At 49.8% G+C, this 24,998-nt stretch overlaps 10 protein-coding genes across 10 annotated transcripts; 4 read left to right on the plus strand and 6 right to left on the minus strand.

Annotated features, from left to right (window-relative positions):
- Positions 1–400: 400 nt before the first annotated feature.
- N7474_005925 (uncharacterized protein) lies at positions 401–4,623 on the plus strand (the record flags this gene model as incomplete). The annotated part of the gene is made up of 2 exons (XM_057197340.1): positions 401–476; positions 4,472–4,623. 2 exons carry the CDS (start codon positions 401–403, stop codon positions 4,621–4,623), a joined length of 228 nt encoding a protein of 75 aa, XP_057054736.1.
- A 259-nt stretch (positions 4,624–4,882) lies between these two features.
- N7474_005926 (beta-N-acetylhexosaminidase) lies at positions 4,883–7,142 on the minus strand (the record flags this gene model as incomplete). The annotated part of the gene is made up of 3 exons (XM_057197341.1): positions 4,883–6,493; positions 6,555–7,027; positions 7,085–7,142. The coding sequence occupies 3 exons, from the start codon at positions 7,140–7,142 to the stop codon at positions 4,883–4,885; spliced, it is 2,142 nt and encodes a 713-aa protein (XP_057054737.1).
- Positions 7,143–7,569: 427 nt separating this feature from the next.
- Positions 7,570–8,810, minus strand: N7474_005927 (uncharacterized protein; the record flags this gene model as incomplete). The annotated part of the gene is made up of 3 exons (XM_057197342.1): positions 7,570–7,917; positions 8,008–8,498; positions 8,555–8,810. 3 exons carry the CDS (start codon positions 8,808–8,810, stop codon positions 7,570–7,572), a joined length of 1,095 nt encoding a protein of 364 aa, XP_057054738.1.
- Positions 8,811–9,170: 360 nt separating this feature from the next.
- On the minus strand, positions 9,171–10,363 carry N7474_005928 (glycoside hydrolase family 16 protein; the record flags this gene model as incomplete). The annotated part of the gene is made up of 3 exons (XM_057197343.1): positions 9,171–9,476; positions 9,527–9,956; positions 10,008–10,363. The coding sequence occupies 3 exons, from the start codon at positions 10,361–10,363 to the stop codon at positions 9,171–9,173; spliced, it is 1,092 nt and encodes a 363-aa protein (XP_057054739.1).
- A 1,117-nt stretch (positions 10,364–11,480) lies between these two features.
- Positions 11,481–13,161, plus strand: N7474_005929 (NAD-dependent succinate-semialdehyde dehydrogenase; the record flags this gene model as incomplete). Its single annotated transcript, XM_057197344.1, has 4 exons — positions 11,481–11,510; positions 11,590–11,677; positions 11,727–12,971; positions 13,025–13,161. The coding sequence occupies 4 exons, from the start codon at positions 11,481–11,483 to the stop codon at positions 13,159–13,161; spliced, it is 1,500 nt and encodes a 499-aa protein (XP_057054740.1).
- An 860-nt stretch (positions 13,162–14,021) lies between these two features.
- N7474_005930 (uncharacterized protein) lies at positions 14,022–15,170 on the minus strand (the record flags this gene model as incomplete). The annotated part of the gene is made up of 1 exon (XM_057197345.1): positions 14,022–15,170. The coding sequence occupies one exon, from the start codon at positions 15,168–15,170 to the stop codon at positions 14,022–14,024; it is 1,149 nt and encodes a 382-aa protein (XP_057054741.1).
- Positions 15,171–16,724: 1,554 nt separating this feature from the next.
- Positions 16,725–18,573, minus strand: N7474_005931 (uncharacterized protein; the record flags this gene model as incomplete). Its single annotated transcript, XM_057197346.1, has 2 exons — positions 16,725–18,239; positions 18,295–18,573. The coding sequence occupies 2 exons, from the start codon at positions 18,571–18,573 to the stop codon at positions 16,725–16,727; spliced, it is 1,794 nt and encodes a 597-aa protein (XP_057054742.1).
- A 1,306-nt stretch (positions 18,574–19,879) lies between these two features.
- Positions 19,880–21,010, plus strand: N7474_005932 (uncharacterized protein; the record flags this gene model as incomplete). The annotated part of the gene is made up of 1 exon (XM_057197347.1): positions 19,880–21,010. The coding sequence occupies one exon, from the start codon at positions 19,880–19,882 to the stop codon at positions 21,008–21,010; it is 1,131 nt and encodes a 376-aa protein (XP_057054743.1).
- A 77-nt stretch (positions 21,011–21,087) lies between these two features.
- On the plus strand, positions 21,088–22,497 carry N7474_005933 (uncharacterized protein; the record flags this gene model as incomplete). The annotated part of the gene is made up of 1 exon (XM_057197348.1): positions 21,088–22,497. The coding sequence occupies one exon, from the start codon at positions 21,088–21,090 to the stop codon at positions 22,495–22,497; it is 1,410 nt and encodes a 469-aa protein (XP_057054744.1).
- A 270-nt stretch (positions 22,498–22,767) lies between these two features.
- N7474_005934 (uncharacterized protein) lies at positions 22,768–23,889 on the minus strand (the record flags this gene model as incomplete). Its single annotated transcript, XM_057197349.1, has 1 exon — positions 22,768–23,889. One exon carries the CDS (start codon positions 23,887–23,889, stop codon positions 22,768–22,770), a length of 1,122 nt encoding a protein of 373 aa, XP_057054745.1.
- Positions 23,890–24,998: the final 1,109 nt, after the last annotated feature.

Consider the following 24,998-nt stretch of genomic DNA (forward strand, 5'->3'; position numbering starts at 1 on the left):
CCGATTGCATAAAAGGCAAACAATCGGGTACTTTGCACGACATTAACCCATCTCCTTGTTCGGAAGGTCAGATAGGCGCGTCACGTCGCAACCTCAAATTTTTTTATATACCCTGCCTATAATCACTTTATTTTGATTACATTATGTTGATTCAGTTCATCGTGTATATACCTGTGAAGAGCTGAGAGAGACTACTTCGGTTCAATATAGTGAGGCCGGTTGCAATTGACGAAAGAGGAAACTAGCTAAGGGGTGGGTACCAAGGTAGAAGAGGGTTGGAACGTGTTGAACGTGATTCTGAGACGACAAGGGTGGGTACCAAGATAGAAGAGGGTTGGCACGTGTTGAACGTGATTCTGAGACGGCGCTGGCCGTTACACCCTCCTTCTGAAGATCCTTGATGGAGTGTCTGGAAGTGCACACTGGACGGCGTTCAGACAGATTGGCGCAGAACAGCAGCGAGTCGAACCACACACGTAACCAGGCTGACAATCTGAACTAGTAGAGCAGCTAGTGGCATCGGCACAAGTTATGCTTATGTCAACGCATAAGGTCCCCTCTGATGTAGAAGCACAGTCGCAGGCGCTACTGGCGAGTGTACACTCGGTAGTTCTCTGGCCACATATCCCAGGGAGAGCTGAGCATTTCTGGAATGTCGTGCAAATGCCGTTGCCAGTGCAAGATTGGCCAGCCGCACACTATCGGTCGGACAATAATCAGAGCCAGAAGAACAATAAAAAACTTGCGTCGCCTCGGGATGATAACTTACACATATAGCGGCATCGCCGGTGCCACATATTGCCTGTCCGGTTGAACAAGTGCAGGTACCCGACACGCAAGTCAGCCCATCCGCACACTACGTGGCAATGTTTATTAGCAAGGGAAGACAGATCGTAGTTAGGAGTATTAGGCTCACTTGGTGTCCACATGTCCCACAGTTGCTTGGATCTGTAGGAGTTTTTACGCATTTAGCGGCAGCCCCTGTGCCACAAAGTGTCTGGCCGCTTGGACATGTGCAGGTGCCTAACACGCAAGTCTGCCCACCTATACACTACGTGGCAATGTTTATTAGCAAGGGTGGACAGATCGTCGTAGTATTAGGCTCACTTGGTGTCCACACGTCCCACAGTTGCTTGGATCTGTAGAAGATTTCACGCATATAGCGGCAGCGCCACTGCCACATAGTGTCTGGCCGCTTGGACATGAGCAGGTACCCGACACGCAAGTCTGCCCACCTATACACTACGTGGCAATGTTTATTAGCAAGGGAAGACAGATCGTAGTTAATAGGAGTATCAGGCTCACTTGGTGTCCACATGACCCACAGTTGCTTGGGTCTGTAGAAGAATTTACGCATTTAGCGGCAGCGCCAGTGCCACATAGTGTCTGGCCGCTTGGACATGCGCAGGTACCCGACACGCAAGTCTGCACAGCCGGACACTATGTGGCAATAACAAATTAGTAAGGGTAGACAATAGTAGATAGATCGCAATCGATAGGAATATTAGGCTCACTTGATTTCCACATGTCCCACAGTTGCTTGGGTCTGTAGAAGAATTTACGCATTTAGCGGCAGCCCCTGTGCCACAAAGTGTCTGGCCGCTTGGACATTTGCAGGTACCCAACACGCATGTCTGCACATCCAGACACTACGTAACAATATTCAAATTAGTAAGGGTAGACAATAGTAGACAGAAAGCGGTCGATAGTTATTAGGCTCACTTGATTTCCACATGTCCCACAGTTGCTTGGGTCTGTAGAAGAATTTACGCATTTAGCGGCAGCGCCAGTGCCACAAAGTGTCTGGCCGCTTGGACAAGAGCAGGTACCCGACACACAAGTCTGCACAGCCGGACACTACGTGGCAATATTCAAATTAGTAAGAATAGACAATAGTAAACAGAAAGCAGTCGATAGGAGTATTAGGCTCACTTGACTTCCACATTTCCCACAGTTGTTTGGGTCTGTAGAAGAATCCACGCATTTACTATTACAAAGCTGTTCTGAGGCGACTGTCTTCAAAGGGCCGCATTGATAACAGAGGCCTCTCCTAAGAGCGGCCTCGAGCTCGCAAGTTAGGCCCAGCTTATTTTTGATGCACCATTCCGTACACTGTAAGATACTAGAGCCCTCAGCCGGTAGGCTGGCAGAAACGGCGGTGATGATGCCTAACATGACCAAGTAAGTATAGGCTGTAGAGAACTACTAGTAGTAGTGTTTATGTACCGTAGAGAAGGATCATAAAAGTGGAAAGCTTAGACATGTTTGTTAGTTATTAAGGATCTACTTCTTTAGGGTAGAACGCCTGTCGGTCAGGTAAGGTACGAGAGCTTGATATGGACGCTTGGGCCGAATAAGTAGATCAAAATGGTACACGAACTGATTCTTGAAATATCAGGTAGTGTCTGCCTTTCTTATACCCGAAAACCCGTAACGTACATGCGATACTTTTTTACCTAGCATTATGTTGTACGAGGGTCGGGTGACCTAGCTGCAAGGATTCGGTATGTCGCCCAGCTGCAAGTATTCTGTTCAGAGTGGAATGTCATCCTATGTAACGTCGTCTGATTGTTCATCTCTGTCTGGTATATTGAGTGAAACACGCAACTTCATGGAGATATATTTACCGGGCCGCGTTAGATCTGGATGCTCGATGAAGTATCGGATGTGAAGACTGACTAGGAAGGATTTATTTGATGACATTTTGAAATCTCGTGCTCTGTTGATTTAACTTTGCGGACGAGGGTTAGTATGCTGAGAGCCGCAAAAATGTGAACGCCCAAGCATTCTGAGGGAATAGAGCAGAAAACGGTGGGCATACTCCTAGTTTTGGGTTTGAACGCGGGGGCGAGGGCATTTTAACCGAGCCATATCTGCTACATGGTTACACACACCCATACGAAAGTATAAACTATTATTTGTCCAAGCATCTTTCACCGCTACTTTGACAAACATTATGCAAAACTGATTGGCATTTTAGGTTCAAATGCATTGTTTAAACGGCCCACGGGGTTGATACAGTGTAGGCAATGGACTGACTGTAGTGAATATACGAATTTTTAGAGCAGTTGACATAAGGAAGCAAGAAAATGTAGGGAAACGGTTTATTCTCGACTAGAACATTACGTAGGGGACTAATTAATGATTTCCTGCTCGATGTAAGTGGCACGACTGTCGCTGTAGATGCGAATACAAATATGATATGCCCGAAAATTTGTCCATCGATTGACAAACAAAGAAGTCTAGTGGCCGGATGGATGAACCTATCAGTTGGCCGCGGAGATATATGACAAGGCGGAATTCCTTTGTCCAATGGAAAAATGCCGCGTGAAGCGGCATCAATTCGAGTGATTCATCTCCCAGCCCTCTCCCTGTCCTCTTTCATGGTTGGTGGGACGAGAGAACTGAGATGTCATAGTAGGGCTATTTTGCAACCCTTGACTCTTCGGGGCGACTAGAAAAGCCACAAGGGGTTCGAGTAGAAAGAGAGCTGCCGGGCTTTCAGATTGACATCAAGGGAGCGCTACTTTTCAGGACTGGCCTTGATACCTCCTATTATCCTCGTACATCCTGTGTAATTGTTTCTGAAGCTTTTCGCTGGGCTAACGAGGGAGAGATATACCACATCCAGGGTATCTCTCTTCTTCTCCAGAGTTCTGATGAAAGCTTCTGGCCAGAAATGGCAAAATTATCGGCGATAGTCGTTATCGTAGATCAAGTACTCGTCTTGACTTGTATGTTCAAAGACTTTCAGATTTGTGCAAGGTGCGATCAGATCGATAAACCCGGTTTCGCTGCTGCTTTGTTCTATTTCCAGGTGTGTGATGCGGGAGCTGTTTACCGGGAGCATGTTGTGTATGATGTTACCGTCTGTCATCAGCCGGCCCTTGAATGTACACATAGAGATAAATTGGAAAAAAGGGGCCAGGCGCGCCAGCGAGAAACACTGGCCTGTGACGGCGGTCATTTTGATGCAGGCTGTGTAAAAAAACGGGAATGGTTGATGCGAGCCGGAAGGTTTCGAGCGTTGAGCTGCTCGTTGAAGCACCCCGTACGATACCGGGTACCCGTGCCGCCCCAGAATAGTTCGAGCGTTCGGATGTTGGTCACAAGATACAGCAAAACAGCTAGCCAGGCATCGCGATGTTGGTAAACGTTGAGATCGGGCCAGCCTTCCAGGTCTTCGAGCCATTATGTCTTCTCCCAATCTCGATGATTCAATCAGCCGACAGCATCCGTGAGACTTTTCTTGGTCTTGACAGACTCATAGTACTCATGGCGGTGCTGTATGTAGGACTCTGGCTTGCGGCCGAACTTCAATTTGCCCACTTTTAGATGGCGGACGGAATGTGCTCGCTCTGGATGGAGGAGAAGAGTATTTGCCAGGGCCTGGGGGAGATCTACACAATAGCATGGAGTGTCGATTGAAATATAGAACATGGGAATGATCTGTTTATATAACCGTTGACAGGACCGCGCCAGGTTGACCTGGTCAGTCCGACTGAGGGGGTCAAGGATTATCAGCAGGACTTCAATGGGCAATCTCAAGACATGTGGGGCAGAGTCCTCCCTGGCGTGCTGCGGCGACTGCTCTTGTTTCAAGAGTTGTCGACGCAAGGCTGAACAAGTGAAGTTGAGGAGTGGGGCCGGCGCACGGCATCGGACAGTTGATAAGATAGCTGCCGCCCTGCACCATTACATTTCTATCTCGGTCTAGTGGAAAGTCATCGGGAGGATTACCGAAGAAGGCGGTTAGTGGAATGCCTGGATTTGTGAGACGGTTACTAGACTGCACCGTAATTTGGATTCGAACATATAATATTTGGACTGGCTGGCTGTATATACGTGTTGCATTCCCAAAAGCTCTGTCCCTGTCTATATTCTAGTACAGCGATCCATCGGTCAAGATAATATCCTTCATCAACCCGGTAAATCCCTCTCCAATACGATGCAACGGCGCCTCAACGGCAATAGGCGCCCACACAAAGCTCTCGCCATTAACCCCGATCCTCGTATTGAACACCATAGTTTTAGACGAGTCGCCCGCATTCGCGACAGTCATGATCGTGTTCGTGCCCTTGCCGATGAGATTCACGCCAGTCCAGGCATTCAGAGGCAGAGTGTAGTTGAGCGAATAGGGATTTCCGCCACTGATCAGAGTAATGTTGGAGATGGTGCCGTTGCCATTGACGAAGGTGGAGTCTGGACCGGCGAATAAAGTGCCTGGCACGTTGTTCGTGGGCTTCACGTAAAATGAGAGCGTATAGTCTCGTCCCTTGCTGCCCAGAGGTGTTTCGACGTAGCAGCCATTTTCAAAGTGGACTTGGCCGTTGCGGATCTTGCATCCGTGGACGGTGCCGTCGTAACCATTGCCTGAATGGTCTCTCACCGTCTTCGCGTTGTCTTGTTCAAAGGCATAGTGCAGGATGGTCTGGTTCTTGCTGGGGATACTCCGATCAAGATTTTGCCCTGGCACTGCGGCGTGCAACTTAGCAAAAACATTGTTATACGCTGTCGCGGTGATGTTGCCTCCCCATTGCTTATCAGCTAGTGCGGGCAGGGAATCGCGCCAAGAGTAGTACGCCTGTAGGACGGTGGTTGAGTTGGGACCATAGTCATTCCACAGAGCGGCGAGATGTCCGAGTGTACGAGGATTTTTTCTCGCCGGATTGTCCCCAATCAGGGACGTGTCAAATGTCGGGGGCGAGTATGGCTTGCCGTATGGGTCGTCAAAGATCTGGTTCTGGTCGAGCACCTGCGGGAATGAGCCAGACCATCCCCCAACGAGATACAAGTAGTCGTCGGAGTTGAGCACATTGTACCCATTCTGGATGTAGTCCCAGTAGGGGCGGTCAGCACTAGTATCCCAGTGTTGGTAGGATACCGATTTCGAGACGTTACAACCTTCCTTGGGAGTGAAGGTGCCCCAAATGCGCATGGCCTTTTTACCCGACGACTCGGTGCGGATGAAGTCGTTCATCGTGTTCACGAAATACGTGTAGTCCGAAATCAGGCTGCTGTTGTATTCGTCGGCGCCAATGTGCACCGTCTTGCTGTGGAACCACGGCAAAAACGTCTTCCAGATCGTCTTCATGGTTGGGATCGTGTCTGGATGGCTGATGTTCAACATGCTCAGATCTCCCAGTCCGAGTTCGGGTTTCCATTGTACGATCACAAGAGCATGGCCTGGAGCCTCAATCTCGGGAATGATGGTGACACCCCGTTGCGCGCACTGGTTCTGAATGTCGTCAAATTCTTCGCGAGTGTACGACTCGTTGGCACGCTTGTTCAGGCCGGCGACTGCCGGGTCGTCGGACCAGAGGCGAATTGCGGCGTAAGTATCATGCAAGCTGCGCTCCCTTGAGTATAGGTCGACATTGTTATAGATATTGTCGCTGAGATGCACATGGAATGTATTCTGCTTGAAGAACGACAGGTACGAGCACATCTCGACTAGGAAATCTGGGGGATAGTAGTGTCGACCGGCATCGAGCTGATGTACCGTGTGAGTTAATCCGACTTACCCAGAAACCAGATATCACCAAGTAACTTACCATGACACCCCGAGTGCGCCAACCAGGCGCATCCACCCCCGATCCCTTGGCTAGCGACGACTTCCCTTCCACCGCGGCCTGGATCACCGATCGTGTTCCCCACCAGGCACCGAGAGGGCTGGCACCGGCGACAACCACTCCATTATCATCCACCGTCAAGGCATATCCTTCGGACGTCCACTGACCAGCAGCATCATGGAATCCCGTTTGGTTGGTCAAGGTAACGAAGATCGCATTGGCTTTGCGCTTTGTGCCATGAGACAACTGCACGTCCAGCCCAAAGACCGACTGGAGATCTGCCTGGAAGGTTGCTGCAAACTGCTGCAGGGTCGGAGGGATCCAGGTCTCGCCAGTGTGGTCGACTGAGTTCGCATACCGGGAATCGACGACAATGTCCGTCAGGTGCGACAGCGAGTAACTGCCTCCGGCCTCAAAGAATGGAATCGTGGGGACCGTGTTGAGGCTGGCATGAGCTGTGGATGATCAATTGGTCAGAAAACATTATCCTTAGGATTCTCGAGGCATCGTACCTCCCAGCGCGCTGGCCAGGACACTGCCCGTGCAGAGAAGAAGCCGATTGAGCGACATGATTCTTGTCGATGGGAATCTAGATCGGAACGCTCCACGTCATATTTATTTTGATGATTATCACATGTGGAGAAAGCTCATGTAACGGTCGCCGTGCTCCGAGACATAGTGCTGCGACCTGACGGAGGGGGGATCCAATAGTCGCCCGTCGATCTCTAGCCCTCCACCAACCAGCATCCATCGAAATATTCGCGATTGGGAAAGCGATGACGAAGCTTTGTCTAGGTTGGTGCCTGAAAGAATTTGCCGATTTCAGGTGATTTTGTACGCTTTGGTCCGACGGAGGAGCTTATACTGCGCATCTATAGACAAGAGGTGCAGTTTTCCTCGGAGGGGCCGGCCTCTGCAGTAAATTGCTTCGTGAGAAAATTGGATTATCATCATCATTCTACCTTAAATTACAATCAAATAAACTGATCGTCAGCCCTCACGAGCTCGGCAACTTCCGAATCTCGGCCACAACCGCCGCCGTCACATCCTTCGTAGTCGCCGTTCCACCTAGATCTGGAGTGAGTACGCCCCCTTCGCACACAGTCTCGACGCATTGCATCAGCTGCCGGGCGGCGTCCTTCTCTCCAAGCCAGTCAAGCATCTCTGCCGCGGTCCAGAACGTCGCCACGGGATTGGCAACCCCCTTGCCAGTAATGTCAAATGCAGAGCCATGAATCGGCTCGAACATACTGGGGTGCTGGCGAGTCGGATCCAGATTGGAGGTGGGTGCAATGCCAATAGACCCGGCGAGGGCGGCGGCCAGATCGGAGAGGATATCAGCATGCTAGAGAAAGGTTAGTTCGGGTAGTCAATGAAGCGTCCAGAAACCAAATAAGAATATTAAGTATCTCTTGGCGAGCAGGGATGAACCAACCAGATTGGACGCCACAATCGTATCGATCGATTTCGGTTTCAGCACCATCCGCGTCGTCATCGCATCCACCAGCATCTTATCCACCTGCACATCGGGAAACTCGCGCGCAATCTCGACTGCAACCTCATCCCAGAGCACCATCCCATTGCGCTGCGCATTGCTCTTCGATACCACCGTCAGATGCTTCCGCGGTCGCTTCTGCGCCGTCTCGAATGCAAACCGCATGATACGCTCCACTCCATGCCGCGAAAAGATTGCTGTCTCGGTGGCGATCTCCCACGGAAACCCGCGGTGGGATCGTCCGCCCTGACCGGCGTACTCGCCTTCACTGTTTTCGCGGATGATCACCCAATCCAGGTCGCCTGGATCGCAGCGTCGGAGCGGGGATTCGGTGCCGCGAAGGATCCGCGTAGGACGCACGTTGGCGTATTGTTGGAACGGTTGGCAGATGGCCAGTCGGAGACCCCAGAGGGAGATGTGGTCCGGGACATCTAGGGAAGGGTCTTAGTATCTGGAGTCTGGCGTGCTCTCTTCGGTGTGGACTCACCCGGTGCTCCGACCGCTCCAAACAAGATTGCGTCATGTTTCTTCAGCTCATCGAGGCCACCGTCGGGGATATATTTCCCCGTCTTTCGATACGTCTCGGAACTCCAGTCATAGTGGTGGAACTGCAGTTCGAAGGACTGCAGGGTCCGTGCGAGGGCCTGGAGGGTTTCGATCCCGGCGGCGATGACCTCGGGGCCGATACCGTCTGCGGGGATGGAGGCAATGCTGTAGGATTTATTGTGGGTAGAGGGAGACATGGTTGGGGAAGTTGAAAGAAGCAGGGAGGCTGAGGAGGTATCATCAATCGGACCAAGTCCGATTTGCCCCCGCATGTGGGGATCCGCCAAGAGAAGAACTGATGGATTATTTACGGACCGCAAATAACAGATGCTTAGATTCTTTGATTTCAAATGCAAAAAAGAGGTTGCTACTTATTTACAAACAAATGTCAAGACCCATCGATCTAAGCCGTTTACCTCGGTATACAGAAGTCCCTAGCCCAAAAAAGGATAGCCATAAAAAGACCAACCCAGAACCTCTAAGAATATTGAACAGAAAGGAAAGCAGAGTGAAGACCCTAGATCTCATCCATCACCTGTTGAAAAAAGAAAAAAATTCTATTTGAAGTAGTTCACCCGGTTGCGGCGGGACCTGGCGCGCATGGCGGACGGTGGGGCGTTGAGTTGCTTGGGAGAGTGCAGATGGTGGTCGCAGACTGTTTTAGCATCACAATTGGCATCATCGCTATCCTGGTCGGCGCTGTTCTTGTAGACCTTGAGACCATTGATGCCCCAGTAAGTCTGCCCAAAGGCCGTTGGGTTCTTGCCGACGTAGTCTCGGCAACTATCTGCCAGTTTAGAGCACACGGGGTCTCTATCAAAGACCCCGCGAGCCCAGGCGGAGCAGAAGTCAATGTTAAAGATCTGTTTTGGTTAGTATTGTCGTTCTATGACGTGGGAAGGAGGGAACTAACCATCGTCATGTTCTTGAAGTGTGCGTCAAAGTCGCAGTCTCCGGCAAACCGACCGGCAGGAAGACCCCATGTAGACGGGTCCGGTGTGCCCTTCGTAATATCAGAGGGGATACCGGTGTCACGGCCAAAGAACCAGATGCTGATACCCTCGGAAGTCCACACCGTGGCGTAGACACCACCTCCGATCTCGTTGAACCCTGTGCCGAAGGACCGTGTATCTGGATTGGAGATGCCGCAGCCGTCATCCAGGCCCTGCCCCTTTGCATGGTCGTAGCAATCGCTAGTAGTAAGCTTCCCAGTGAAGCTAGAGTTATTTATTGTGCACCCACGCGTGGCGTGTAGGGTCATTGAGTTGGTATGCGACCGATCAACGCCTTCGATGATATCGATCTCGCCATTAACGGGGTCGACGCCAGAGCCTAGGAGCCAACTATATCGTTCATCAGTGTTTTTGCATGTGTTAATCCTCGACTCAACTTACAAGGCAGGCCATGAGCCGCAAGTGCTGGCGGGCATATGCGCGAGGTCTAGGATGAAGAGGCTCTTAGTGTACCGATTTTTGCTCGAAATACGCACGCTAGAGCGACCCGTCGTAGTGGTCGACGAGTTGTCAACGCCGATATAGACGGAGCCGCCATCAGCAGAGATCAAGCCAGTAGACCGGGCGCTTCGCTGGTCTAGATACTTGACGAAGCCGGCGCTTGGGTCAGGCTGGCTCCAGAAATCGAATTTGTCAAAGAATGAGTCGGTATCCCCATAGTCGTCTTGCAACGTATAGGCCGCGGAACTGATAGAGGCGAAGAAACATAGGCTAGAAAGGAGTATGTGGATATGCATGTTGTTTGGAAAAAAGAACGGATTCAGGTGGGAAGGACAAGTGGAGAGGCAAATCCATTCATGTTGCGCGAGATTCCCTGGGGAGTCCTATATGACGGGCCAAAGTGGCCGATCTCTGGGGATCGAATATCCAGATGGTGTCGTGTCGTTGCAGATTGGACCAAATTGCCCCCAACACGGTTCCGGGACGTAAGTGGTGGGCGCAGGATTGCATATCCACTATGTATGGAGTCTGAACTACCCCAATAAGGAAATTCCCATGCCAAGAATTTCGTTGTAGCTATTTTTGTTTTTTTGGCCCTCGTTGTGTATTAGAAGCTGGTTGTTGGCTATGCAACACCAACTTTCTTCGGATACCTTGTTGATGAGTGTAGGTCGGAACAGATCTCGACTGTCCACATCGCGGCATCACAAATGATTTTCTTAAAACCCTTAGTAAATAATCTCAAACAAATCCGAAACTACGGTGTTTCAGCAGAGGCAACGGATGATAATCAGAAACGTGCTCCGTGTAGTAGTAGTATCTGAATCCGTAGCCTTTCAAGATGGGAGGTCGCATTGACGTGGGGTCAACTGCCGGTATGGTTCATGAGAACTTCTCAGCTATTTTCTGCTCATTAGTGTTGTGCTCTCTTGAACAACTCTATCTGGATGTTGTACTATAGCTTCGAATCTTTCACGACGGGTCTCTGGTGGATTTGAAATTTTCCGGCAACACCGAGGATTTCAGGGCGGTTACTACATATTTATGTATAGTCATAGCCATTTGATCCTTTTGCCGCCATCTTCATCCGTAGTGGCCCAGAAAACAATCCAGGGTGGGCCAACAAAGACCTTGATCGACCGACGACATGCCTCCATCAAAGCACCTACAAACCGACCGTACTCGATGAAACCCTCAACAACCTCGAGTGATACCCCAAGCTTCAACTATAGAAAAATGGCGAGTATGGATAGTCTTGATTATATAAATGCCGGAGTAGCCGAATCGGCTGCTTGGGAAGCAACGCGGCATGGGGATGATCTACCGAGGTGATGTTGAACCACGGTTCCCCCACTTGAATATAAAAACCCCACCTTCTCGGGTTTCCTCCTCTTCATCCACCACATCTTGACCATGACGACCCAGTATCAGCTGCCGTTCAAGGTACGTCAGTGAACTGCGGGGCAATAATTCGGCCAGATGTCCGATTATCATTTCAGCCGCTGATGCTCATTTCAACCAGCTCGCCGATCCCAGTCTGCTCCACTTTGACTCCTTTGTCGGGAATCAATGGGTGCAAGCGAAGAGTGGGCAGCGCTTCGAGGTGCTTGGTATGAACTGCGAACTGTAAGGGGAAACCGAAACTAACAGACCCTACAGACCCGGGCACAGATAAGGCATGGGCTAGCTGCCCAAATAACTCCGCAGAGGATGTGGACACCGCCGTGGAAACAGCGCACGCAGCCTTTGAGCAGTTCCGTAAGGCCAGCCCGCGCCAGCGTGCCAAGTGGTTGATGAAATGGCATGACCTGACTGTCGAGGCACGCGATGACCTTGCGCAAATCGTTACACACGAGACCGGCAAGCCGTTGGCCGAGGCGTATGGAGAACTTGACTATTCGATAGGATTCCTGTGGTGGTTTGCGGGCGAAGCGGAGCGTATCCAGGGCAGCGTGTCGGTGCCAGCTGCTCCGAACCGGAGGCTCTTCACTATCAAGCAGCCGATCGGAGTGGCTGCCGCACTGGTGCCGTGGAATTTCCCCGTGGCAATGGTACTCCGCAAGGCCGGTGCGGCTATGGCGGCAGGGTGCACTATGGTAGTCAAGCCGAGTCCGGAGACGCCTATTTCGGCACTGGTGCTGGCAGAATTGGCAAAGCGTGCGGGGATTCCGTCCGGCGTGTTTAATGTGATCACTACCGATCTAGACAACACACCACCGCTGAGCGAGGCGCTGTGCAAGCACCCACTGGTTAAAAAAGTCACTTTCACCGGGTCTACACGCGTCGGCAAGCTGGTCGCCTCCCACTGTGCGCAGGGTCTGAAGAAATTGACACTTGAACTCGGAGGGAACTGTCCTTTCCTGGTGTTTGACGATGCCAATCTCGACCAAGCGATCGACCAGCTCATGGCTCTTAAGTGGCGTCATGCCGGGCAGGCCTGTATCACTGCAAATCGGGTGTATGTACAAGCCGGCATCTATGACAAGTTCGCCGCGCTGCTCAAGGAGAGGACCGCAGCCCTGGTAGTCGGCCATGGCGCCAAGGCGGGCACAACAATGGGCCCGTTGACCACGCCGCGCAGTATCGAAAAGGCCAATGCTCATGTCGAGGACGCTCGCCGGCGTGGAGCAGATGTTTTGCTGGGTGGCAAGCCGTTGACCTCGAGCTCAGGATATTTCTTCGAACCGACCATTCTGTCTGGAATGACAGACGATATGCTCATCTCGCGGGAGGAATCATTTGCGCCCATCGCGGCGCTGTATCGGTTTGAGACGGAGGAGCAGGCGGTTAAATTGGCCAATGACACTAGCATGGGGCTGGCCAGCTATGCCTTCACGAAGAACATCGATCGCATGTGGCGACTGCTGGAGAACCTGGAGGCCGGAATGATTGGGATGAACACAGGTAGGTTCTTACGAAGGCTTAAGAAAAAAACAAAAATGACAAGATCTATGCAGGGAACCAATCGGCTGCCGAGTCGCCCTTCGGTGGTATAAAGGAGTCTGGATACGGGAAGGAGAGCGGCAAGGAGGTGGCTGTCAACGAGTATTTGGTTACCAAAACAGGCACCTTGACGATCGAGGGCCAGTATTGAGGATGGTATTATTTTCAAGCTCATATAGTCTTCTTCCGATCAAATTAATTCAAATTTCTTGTTTATGTAAAACGAGGACCTGTAAATTCCCCCGTCCCCAGAAAACCACCCCTCCTCACAACATACACCACCTTTAGTCCCCAAGTACGCGTACTGTACGCGGAATCCTCGAATGCAGCCATAATGAACTGTAAGCATTTCTCGTCAATAACTAACATTCCGGATGCCACGGTGACTCCTTCTCAAACTCTGTCTGCCATCAGACACGGATCTAGTCTTCCCGAATGGCATCATCGGCGATCGCTCTCTGCTGTAGAATTTATTGAGGAACGCGGGGAACTATACCTCCTAACACACTGATGGAAAGAAGATATGACTTAAAGCAACGATCGAACTTTTACGTGGCCTCTCTCAGTTTTCTTCGAATCTTAGCCGGCTACCCTTGCTAAGAATCGGGCTCTTATTGCCATATTGTAACACTTTCTTTGGCTCAAAAAGGCCGTTGTGGCCATTACCCAAAGTCGGATTTTCCCTATTGGTTACCTATGCTCCAATATCGCATAGGAGGTTACAGTTGACCTAAATTTTATGTTCACGGCGAGAATTCGGCCTTATCGGCGCTAGATTTAGCATGGTGAAGTACTAGTCACACATGTAGCAACACTCGAGCATACGATCAAGGGTTCAAAGGGCCAGAGAAAGCATCACTATTTAACGAAGAGAAAAATCCCATTAACAAGTAGCGAAACACTAATATTCAACGATCATCACAAATGGAACACATGGAACACATGGAACACATGGAACACATGGAACACATGGAACACATGGAACACATGTATCGCAGCTTCAGTTGCCTCTCAACTCCAGACTGAGTCTGGCACTGATACCGGCTGAGACGGAATCAGCGTAGATACTGATACGTGCGGCCAGGCCAACTGGTCGAATATCATTAATATTACCTGAGAATACTGAATCTGTATTGAAGTGACATTGATCCTCTTGGGTGCCGTGATTTCATGCGGTGGGCTGAGGACGAACACAGGCGCGGGCTTGTCTGGTCGTGAAGCCGGGGACATTTTTATAGGCGCTTGTCCGGGCTTGAAGATCGGAACTTCGAGCTCATATTGCACTGTCTCGATCCAGAAGGTTGCATTCATTGACATTACGTTGGCATTTGGAGTCGATGAGGCGGCGTTGCCTTCTAAGAATGCGATGTTCGCCGTTCCACCACCGAACTCCGGAGCTAAAGGTGCCGTGGACACCGTAAAGACGATATGATGTGTAATATTCTGTCCTTCGATGGCTTCGCGCAAAACGGTATTTGGATCATCTAGTATGTCTTGGGTAATGGTTCCAGCAGCAATGAACTTCGAGAGATCATGTGGGAGTCTGAATTCGGAGATGTGCGAGGCATTGAGGCTTTTAAGCGGCACTGGGTCGCCACCGCCTGAAGGGAATGGCGACAAATTGGCTTTTGGGATATCGGGTGGACCTTTGAAAATCCTAGTAGGCGCTAGGCATTGAGCATTGATAGTTGTGCCGTGTGGAATGGACGCCATGCGGACGAGCGAGTCGCCAAGAACGGGAGTATTGTTCGTGGCCGGGACGTTCATCCACAGTCCAGTCTCAAAGTGAATACCAGTGGCAGGACCATCGGCCCTCCCGGTTTTCACATTTGTCACGTCATTGACAGCCTGTATATAAGATATACCATTGAGAAAGATGCCGTTTTGCGACATCAACCCGCGGTTGGGCACGGCGCCAAATGATTCGGAGAACGTTATTGTGTCATTTATCAAATTCAGCTCCAAGATGTTGTCGCGAGGAAATTGTGTCGCGTCCGGTGTCCCGTTGTTCGGGCGAAAGACTGTGTTGAGGCCTCGCCCAGTAAAGCTTTCACTGAAGTTTTCGAGCAAACCCAGCGGCGATGCTATTGTAGGCGCTGGCACTCCAGATACGAACTGAACTGGCTCGATCTGGAAACCAGGGGGGAGAGATATCGCCATAGCTACTATCGCAGCTTTCAAATGATGTCGATCAAGGCACTATGTGGAAAGTAGGAATTGATCAGTGTGAATAAGTGAATTCGATAGAAGAGAACCAGCTTTTATATGGTTTGAGGTGGTAAGTACTACTTAGGAAAGGAGCTTCAGAGATACCTTAGCTTGCCCTATATCGCTCAGACATTCAAGTACTGGCGTGTTAGCCAATCGGAAGCTATGTCTTAACCCGTTCAGCCTTATACATTTTGTGATGCTCTTATTACAGACTACATTTGGCAAGGACTAGATCAAGCAAAGAATGGGAATGTCTAGTAGAGAATGAGACTGTGAAGCAGAGAATGGGAATATCATGCAGAGAAAGGAATGTCATATGGTCTTTCTGTCAATTGGCTGGCTCTTTTGTTCACAGCTGTACATGGTCCAAATTCCTTCGTCAAAATGACAGAAATCGCCCACCAATAAAATGTAAAGAAAGACTTTTAAATGCTAGCGTTAAACCTTGACACTTGTGGAGTAGTAGGTTGCCATTTTGAATTTTTAGGCTGGATAACTTACCGTTTGTCCACATAAGTCCTACATTCCCATCGAAGTTCCTTAATAAGCCAATAATAGGTTACTAGAACATATCCAGACACCTGATTTCGTTTATTCCGTTGCCTTGAGAATGGAGTGCGTCTAAATTACTGTTATTTACAGCTGTTTTGGTTCATCATAACATATCGACGATTGCAGTCGCGACATCCATGGATTTTTCTAGTAATGCCTTGACATTCTTGTTACACGATGTTAACTGGTCACTCTTAGTAGAGTGAAATACTTGCCTGATCCCTGATGCTATAATAGACTTTAGTGATGCGGCATATAGAATACCAGAAGAGTGATGGTAAAGCAAAACTTTCCGAATACTATAGCAAAACTGATGACATCCCGAGAGATCTCTTTATAATTGCGGCAGTACTTGCACCACAGAATAAGCTCCATTTTCTTTTTGCAGGGAATTTCTGAGAGTCTAGATAGGTTAATCGATATCGTCAAAGCTTTATAGATTACTTTGAGCCCTTAAGCACTGTCTAGCTATAGACTAGGCATTATCGAACACCTAGGAATCTATAGTATAGAGCCCAGAATTTGAATATCGAGCAAATTATTTTTCTACATAATGAGGCTACTGATCGATTTATGGAATATTGGCCATTTCTAGAATCTAGAATGTATTCCTCTCAACTTTGAGCTTATTTCATATCTTACTCGTTTAAATCCAAAAGCCTATCTGTAAGCCAAGCACTTTTAAATACAGCTCGAAGCTGCATAAAATATGTGTGAGTCAGGATGTTCTTCATGTTTGCACTGTTGCTCTACCTGCGGGAGTTTCACGCCTACCCATTACCTAGAGACGGGTAGGTAGCCCCACCCATTCATTACCCGCCAAGAAACGGGTAGTCCCGCGGGTAGTGGCGAAGTCGAACTAAATGAAAATTCAATTGAAACCTAGTGTAGTGATACTAATGGCTATAAATTGTCAATATCGTAACTATGACAGTGAAAAACAATAGGTAATCAAACAGGTAAATCTGTTTGTTCAAGCACATCAAAAAAATGCTGTACAAGTGGATAATAGGTGGCATTCCCGTACGCTGAGCCCCCATATGTCAGATAGCCATTGTCCACTGGGCCTGACTGCGCTCTAATAGCCGTCTGATCACCGAAGGCAAAAACAGTCTGCATTCCCATCACCATGTGCTGAAGAATATGGCAATGCATCATCCACACGCCGGCATCCGTAACCCGAACTCGCCAAGCCCTCCAGCCTGACGGCGTGAGTGCCGTCGTTTCGGTTCTATACGCGTATAGCACGGTCGTGTCCCGAGTCACCGGACGAGTTCCGTTCAACCGCTTCTCGTTCTCTGTCGAGTTGTACAACCCATCGCCACCGCCGATGTCATAGAAATGTCTCCCGTGTCCATGGAAAGGGTGGTTCTCAATATCGCCCGTAGTAACACCACCTTGGTTCTGCCAGACGATCTCGAGGACTTCATTCATCTTGGCTGGGAAGAGGCGGGTTTTATTGTCAAATCCGTAGCCACTAGCAATTGCCCGCTCGTATGAGGCGTCGAGATTCAGTTTACCGTTGTATACATCGACCAGGTATGGTGACATGGGAAAGCTCGCCATCCAGTCGTACCCGCTCTGGAGCCAGACGATATGAGAACTAACGTTTTGGTGAACGTTGATGATAATACGCCGGGTTACTTCCGCGGCAGTTGGGAAGTCTAGATCTGGGTAGTACGGCTCCAAAGCGTAGTCCATCCAGCCATAAGTGATGTTCGCGACAGGCAGGGGAGGGATGACAGGCACAGTCGTCAAATCAGGCGCGATAGGAGATGGGTATTCCAAAACTGCAAATGCTGTCAGGACAGTTGGCCGGCCCAGGGTGGTCAGCTGGAAGTAGAATTGTCGGGACTTCGCCTTTTGCAACTCGGCCTCGGTCTTGGCCGTCAAAAGCACACTATACCGTTGACCGCTGGAAATCTGCAAGTAACTCGTCTTCACTGGCTTGGTGTAATGACCATCCGCTTCGATAATCTCGGACAGGTGGTGGCTGTCGATGGCCAAAGAGACAAAAGACAGGGCCGTTCCCCCGATGAATCGCAGGCGATAAGTCTTCCCGGGTTCGACGCTGATAGCAGCCAGCTTGCACGAACCAGTAGCATTGGTGGTCAGTCGGCCTTGGCCGTTCACCAAGACGGCGCTAGTCTCTCCACTCCATGAGAAGTTGGTTGAGAGGAGGCCGTCCTGGATCTCCTCGTCCGTCTTCGTAAAGAAGTCCGACAAAACAATGATGCGCTCTTCGTCGTACTTGTATGGCGAAGGTTGGGCCGATTCCACAATAAGTGCGCCTGCGGCAGTGACGGCCTGAAAGCCAACATGTGAATGGTAGAAGTATGTGCCAGCATAACCGACCTCAGGGCGGACTTCGTAGTCAAAGAAGTGGCCAGGGGCGATAGGCCATTGGCTGGCCATGGGAGTACCATCGGAGAAAGGTGCGGTAAAAGCCGAAAGACCATGCCAATGCTGTTATCATTGTGAGCGTCTTTGTATAGCTTAGGGAGGGAATCCTGTCAAGTACAATTGTAACATTCACATCCTTCATGTCGTTGTAAACACGGATCCAGCTCACTTTGCCTTCCTGGAGACGCAACTCGGGGCCGGGAGAGGAACCGTTCACCAGGACTGAGTATCGTTCCATGCATGCTTGGTCATAAATTTTAACACTCACTCGGAGAATATGGTTGGGCTGGAAGGAGTTGTCATGACGGACGAGGAGTCCTTGAGTTGCAGTCGCCAACCGTAGGACCAGACAGAGGGTGAGCAACATGCCACGAAATTTTGGAAAGCACCCCATCATTAGAACAGGAGAGGATAGCTCGGGATCTGAAGGGAGGAAAACAAGAAAGGTGAACGTCAACTTCCTATTTATTAATCAATATGCCATTGATCCAGCAGCTGTAATTACATGACAACTCGAGATGACGCAAGGTACACAGGGAAAAGAAAGGTACACTACATTCTACGATAATACAAAGTCGCACGGGGAGCGTGTGCAAGTAAAACGACCCTAAGTGCCACTTATGCTAGTCGAACATCCTTTGCGGACTCTATAGCTGGTGCGGTATCCAAAGGTGCAAATAATCTTTCAGTCAATTGGCTGGCTGTTTTATTCACGGCTGGACACAGTCCAGATTCCTTCGCCAGAATGATAGAAATTACCCTACGTTTCCACCAATAAAATCTTAACTTGAAGACTTTAAGGTGCTAACGTTGAACCTTACCCCCTAATAAGGTGGTAGGTTGCCATTTTGAATTTTTAGGCTGGATAACTTACCGTTTGGTGACATATATGTTCTACATTCCTATTAAAGTTGCCTTATAAGCCAAGAATGGATTACTGGAGCTTGTCCAGATACCTGATTTCACTTATGTCGTCGGCTCGAGAATGGGGCCCGTCGCGGGCTATTTACAGAGAGAGCATACTCGATTAGAATGACATTTGATAATCAATGCTAGATAGCCCGCTAGTTCTATTACCTGCCTATTGCTGGAGATATATTCCTAAAATCAATTCTTGAATTGAAGGGAATCGAATCAAGTGACCTTTGGATGCCAATTTAAGGAGTTGCAATTTTAATCATTCCCCCTCATTCTGCATAGCATGCACTGCTAAATACATAGCTGCTTGCGCTCCTAGTGGTGATTTGTGGGTTTCGCTGACCCTCCTGTTTCATGAATAATGGTAGTTTCGAAATAGCGGGTTCGGTTTATCCAAGCGGGCTCAGAGCGATCGATCGCTCTTGTGAAAAAGCCTTGACAGCGGAGCTCTACCGAATATGACCAACAGTGGAGAACTCCTGGAGACTGCCGCGTCCGGTATGATTGGCGACGCACGGACATATCTGAAGAGCGTTCGTCCAACGTGAATTCTACTAATATTTCAAACAGGAAGGATTATTTTAAAAGTCAGTCATGTAGTAGTAACTAAGTCGATGTCCCCGAGGCCGGAGCTAAGACGAGGCAAATCCTCCGGAGCAGGCTACCAAATTCTCCTATCAGAAGTTGACGATTTGTCAGTGGAGCAAAACTGGTTCGGGAAGCACGCTTGGACCCGTAGATCGATATCCTGTTCTTGCCTCTTCCTCCATCCATTTCACACAATAATGGCCTCCCTAGACTTCCTGCGGCATCTAGTGCGGTCCCATCCGCTCATCGACAACCATGCCCACAATCTTTTAGACCGCGAATTAGCCACGGACTATGACAGCTATCCTCTCGAAGCCATTACGTCCGAAGCTCACGGTCGGGCCTTGCAAAATTCTCATACATCGCTGCCATTAATTCGGGGAACAAGCCAATTGGCCGAGCTCTATGGCAGACCCTGTGAAGGCTGGGCGGACATCCTGTCGGCTAGGGAGCAGTCGATAAAGCACGACTATGACGGATTGGTCCGCCGGTGCTTAGAGGGAACGCACATGCTTTTGCTGGACGATCTCTTAACCGACGAGGACGTTGAGCCCTTCGACTGGCATGATCGTTTTACTATTTCAAAAACAAAACGTATCGTCCGCATCGAAGCCGTGGCGGCTTCTCTTATCCGCGAACTTGGCAGTGGTGAGCGCAAGCCTGGCGAAACGGTCTGGAGCATTTTCCGTCAGCAATTCCAAAATGCTTTGTCTGAAGCAATGGAAGACCCAGCCGTCGTTGGATTTAAGTCTGTCGTTTGCTATCGGACAGGCCTGGATGTCGACCCTTATTCTTCCGACGACGCCACATTGGCTGCCTCGCTGGTTCGCACTCTTGATTCGGGTACTACCAAGTCAGGATATCGGGTCGAAGATAAGCCACTGAGTGACTGGCTGGTTCAACAGACACTGAAGGCTATCACATTCCGCAAAAGAAGCGGCGTTGTTAAGCCATTGCAATTCCACACGGGCTTGGGAGACAATGATATCAACCTTCTCAAAGCCAATCCGGCGTACTTGCAACCGCTTATTGCGCAGTATCCTGATGCTGACATTGTGCTACTGCACTCTGCGTATCCCTACACGCGGGATGCAGGTTATCTGGCCTGCGTGTATCCCAACGTGTACCTTGATCTGGGTGAGGTCTTTCCCATGGTCAGTCGCGAGGCACAGGAGAGGATTTTACGCGAAAGCCTGGAGATTACACCAACTAGCCGTCTTCTTTGGAGCACAGACGGCCATTTCCACCCAGAGACCTTCTGGCTGGCCAACCGGCAGTTCCGCCAGGCCCTGGAAACAGTAAGTGGCAAAGATTTGCTGATTGTTTAACGATGGGTGCTCATATTTCTGCCTTGCAGGTTCTTGTGGACTATGTCCAGAATAGGGATTACACTATTTCTCAAGCCATGACAGCCGCTGCCGACATTCTCTTCAACAACTCCAACAGCCTCTACGGACTGAAGCAAACACCCCAGTACTCTCCCGGCAAGACGTCCCAGTTATCTCTGGCAAAAGAGCCCGAGTTACCACTTATCTCCAACAAATTCGATCAATTCCTGCACACCCACCCAAATGTTGAATACATCTGGATGCAATGGGTCGACTACACAGCAACCGTGCGTGTGCGAATGATTCCAATCCACGAATTTGCTAGGATCGCTCAATCACAGCGGCGAGTGGGTGTCTCGATAGCAGTATTTTGGATGTTACAGGATGACTTTGTCGCACCAGGAGGATCAACCACTGGACAGTTCTACTTGGAGCCGGACCTCGACAGTCTGTATCTCAACGGGGCTATGACAACTCCGGCTGCACCAAGCGCGACAGTCATGACCTTCTGGCGCTCAGAAACAAATGACCCAATGGACGAATGTCCGAGGACCACGTTGCAGAATATCGTCGACAAGCTACATGCGGAATATCAAATTGATATTCTTTGTGGCTTTGAGATTGAAGTAATATTCTTGCTGCCTGCCGCAACCACTGACGACGCCACCGGCAGAACGACAGAGTACCGACCAGCAACAACCAACCACTCCTGGTCACAGATGACCGCCGACACGCGGCGAATGGTTCCGCTCCTTGAAGAAATTGTGCGCACGTTAGCATCTATGGGCATTGAGTTACAACAATTCCACGCCGAATCAGCACCCGGACAGTTCGAATTCGTTCTTCCTCCTGCCAACCCTCTCAAAGTCGTCGATGCTCTTTTCGCCGCTAGACAAGTCGTTGCAGCTGTCGCAGACCGGAATGGTATGCGAGCTACGCTGTATCCGCGGCCAATTCCTGGTAATGCAGGTAGTGCCGCCCACACACATCTCTCTATCGACCCTCCGACTCGCCAAGATGCCTTCCTCGCCGGCATCCTCACTCACTATCCAGCCCTGGTAGCCTTTACACTTGCCCAGGACGCAAGCTACGAGCGCGTGGAATCGGGTGTCTGGGCTGGCTCTGAATGGGTTGCCTGGGGGTTCCAAAATCGCGAGACTCCTGTTCGCAAGGTCGGCCCGGGACACTGGGAGTTCAAATCGCTGGACGGTCTGGCAAATCCATACCTGGCTGTTGCAGCTGTTTTGGCCGGTGGGTATTTGGGGTTGAAGGCTGACATGCCTCTGACGATACAGGATTGTACCGGTATGATTGTCCATGCTTTTTCGCTGTCAATACGAAATCTGCCCTTGAAAAAAGTCCCGCTAATAAAGTTCTCTTTCAGTCGATCCGTCTACTCTCTCTCATTCACAACGCACTGCCATTGGGATTACAACTACTCTCCCAAAAAGCATTTCTCAGAGTCTCGCGGCTCTCGAAGCCGATGAAGCACTACAAGGGCTTATTGGTCCGAAACTTGTACAGAATTATTTGGCTGTCAAGCGCGCGGAGACAGAACGCTTGAATGCCATGCCAGAGGACCAGCGCCGCTTGTGGCTGATTGAACGATATTAAGATGGTAGCAATTTTTTTGTCCACGATACCCACGTTTGGCAATATCATTACCTTATACAGGCTCAACTGTGCTAGCTAAATACTCCGCCACAAAGGACAGACATCGATAACTATGTGCTCATCCTTTCAAGACCTGTCCATTATTAATCCTCCCATTCAACAAGAATCAAAGGAGTAGTGTACAATGCCACATTATCTCCCACACTATCAGTTTTGGTATAGGTCAAATAAATGATATTTTCATCCGCTGGAGAAAGAACCGGATTGGCCTGCAGAGTATAGGCACTTAAGGAGTAGTTCCCATTGACCCCCGAATAGAAATGCACAGGTTCAATCCAAGGGCCTTCTGGTGCAGGGGCTGTGGTAATGTAGAAATCTGCCGAGACAGACTCACTTTGCTGTCCAATCCAGACATAAGACTGCCAGGACTCGGAGTAATAGTATGTGCCCTGTCCGCCCGCACTGACATTGGCTATAGTGGCGGAATCGTCGCCCAATGCTGGTTGCTCAGTTGTCCAGCCTCCACTCACGTAAAACTCATACTGCGACTTGTCTTCCACACTGCCTGCTGGAACACGGGCTAACGCGACATCACCATTGGAGGCTTGGCCCCAGATATACGCGGTGTCGTTTTGTACAACGCCACCGTAATTCCCGTAGGGTATCTCATTCTCAGCCCAAAAAGCCGAGTTCACTATCTCTGCTTGAGGAAGGCTGCTGTCACCGGATGTATAAGAAACTCGATAAAGAGTGGTGGACGGGTCGGCGATGAGATTCGTCAAACCGGAGATATGATTATTATCGATCCATGTATATCCAATAGTCGTCCCATTGGACTCAGAGCTTGTCACTAGCGGTGGGCTGTTTGCCCAGAGTGGATACCGGGTACCATTTGCACAAGTCCCGGCCTGGTTGCTATTGCAGTTTCCGGGCACAAGGGGGTAAAAGGACATGTCGTCGTTGTTCCCGTACATGGTGAGGTTTGTGCCACCGCCGGGAATAATATCGGTCCAAGAGGCGGAGCTTGTAAATAGAGGCAAATCCGGGACGCCGTTTGAACCATAGTGCTGCGAGTCTCGGCATACCCATAGCGCACGATCGCCGAATTTGGCTGAGCCACAGGAGTCACGGTTTAGAGTGGAGTCAGACAGAAGGCCGACCACTTGAGCTGTCTTGACTTTTGGGTTACTGACATCGCGCTTTTTGGTTGTCGCTACCGTCGCAATGGCTGACGGAGCCAGAGCCAAGAGATACGTAATGTGCATAGTCAAGAGGTGGCGTTCTTGATGAATTCAAAACAAGGCTGATGGTGGAAACAGTGTATTCAGCAGCACACGCCTTTCTTATCACATTGAGTCTTCCTGCAATGAAACGTTGACTGACAGGGGCGTTAATCTCTCCCTGGCGCTAGGCAGCCCTGAAGAAATGTGGGGGACCAATGCCATGGCAGTTAAATGAAGTTTGATTAAAGGGTTCTTCGCCCATCAGACTTCGCCACTGATCATCTTATCCTTACCATTAATATACATGGTGAACTACATATCTGCTGTGTTACTTGAGTAAGAACGGGCTGGCTCTGTCCAAATGGCCGTCATTACTGCTAGTGAGTGAAACTCATGTGCCAGGAACTTAGTAAACAGTCAAATGGGTTTAGGAATGATGGAGCATATTTTGCTATTTTGCTATTTGGTTTCTTTGTTTTCGAAATTATTGTCTGTCATGATAAATGACTTCGCAATCACCGTCATGGATCAGGATGGGATGTCACCAACAAGCCAGTTCCTGCAGGTGCCTGCTCATCTTGTATATGCAGTCTCGAGGCTGATTGCCAGGCTGTATGGAATGTTCGGATTCGGTTCACGGTGAGCAAGGATACTATGTCACTATCAACTTCTACGCAGCGCTCAGACGCCCAGGAAAGGGCTCATTACTATGTCGTTTCACTAATATTTCCTTCTAGACGCTTTCATCTTAGTCTAACAGTGAGGGGTGTCTGGGCCCCGACTTCTGCCCGATATCACCGCAAAGTCCGGCTAATTAATAGCGGGGAAGAGCAGCCACCCTAAGCGATTTGTTCAACAAAGCATCAACAATGTCGATCAGTGGGTCGATGTCTTCGGGAGAATAAGCCCCACAGATGCTTCTCGCTTCATCAACACCCCGAAGGACTGCTGACTATTCATCTTTGTGTCAGTTGTGCATTCAGTATTTCAGGTCTGGTGCAGCCCGATCTGTTTAACAGAGACGGGGTGACGATGCCTGAAATCCTTTCTAGCAGTATACGCCGGGGTACTACCTCGGCACAAATAATAACTCATGTCAGCACCAATAGTTTACCCAGCAACTTGTTTCTAGTCATGCTGGCATCAAAAGG

This window comes from Penicillium riverlandense (assembly GCF_028828495.1).
Source record: "Penicillium riverlandense strain IBT 135883 chromosome Unknown utg000003l_segment0_segment0, whole genome shotgun sequence".
NCBI classification, from domain to species: Eukaryota; Fungi; Ascomycota; class Eurotiomycetes; order Eurotiales; family Aspergillaceae; genus Penicillium; species Penicillium riverlandense.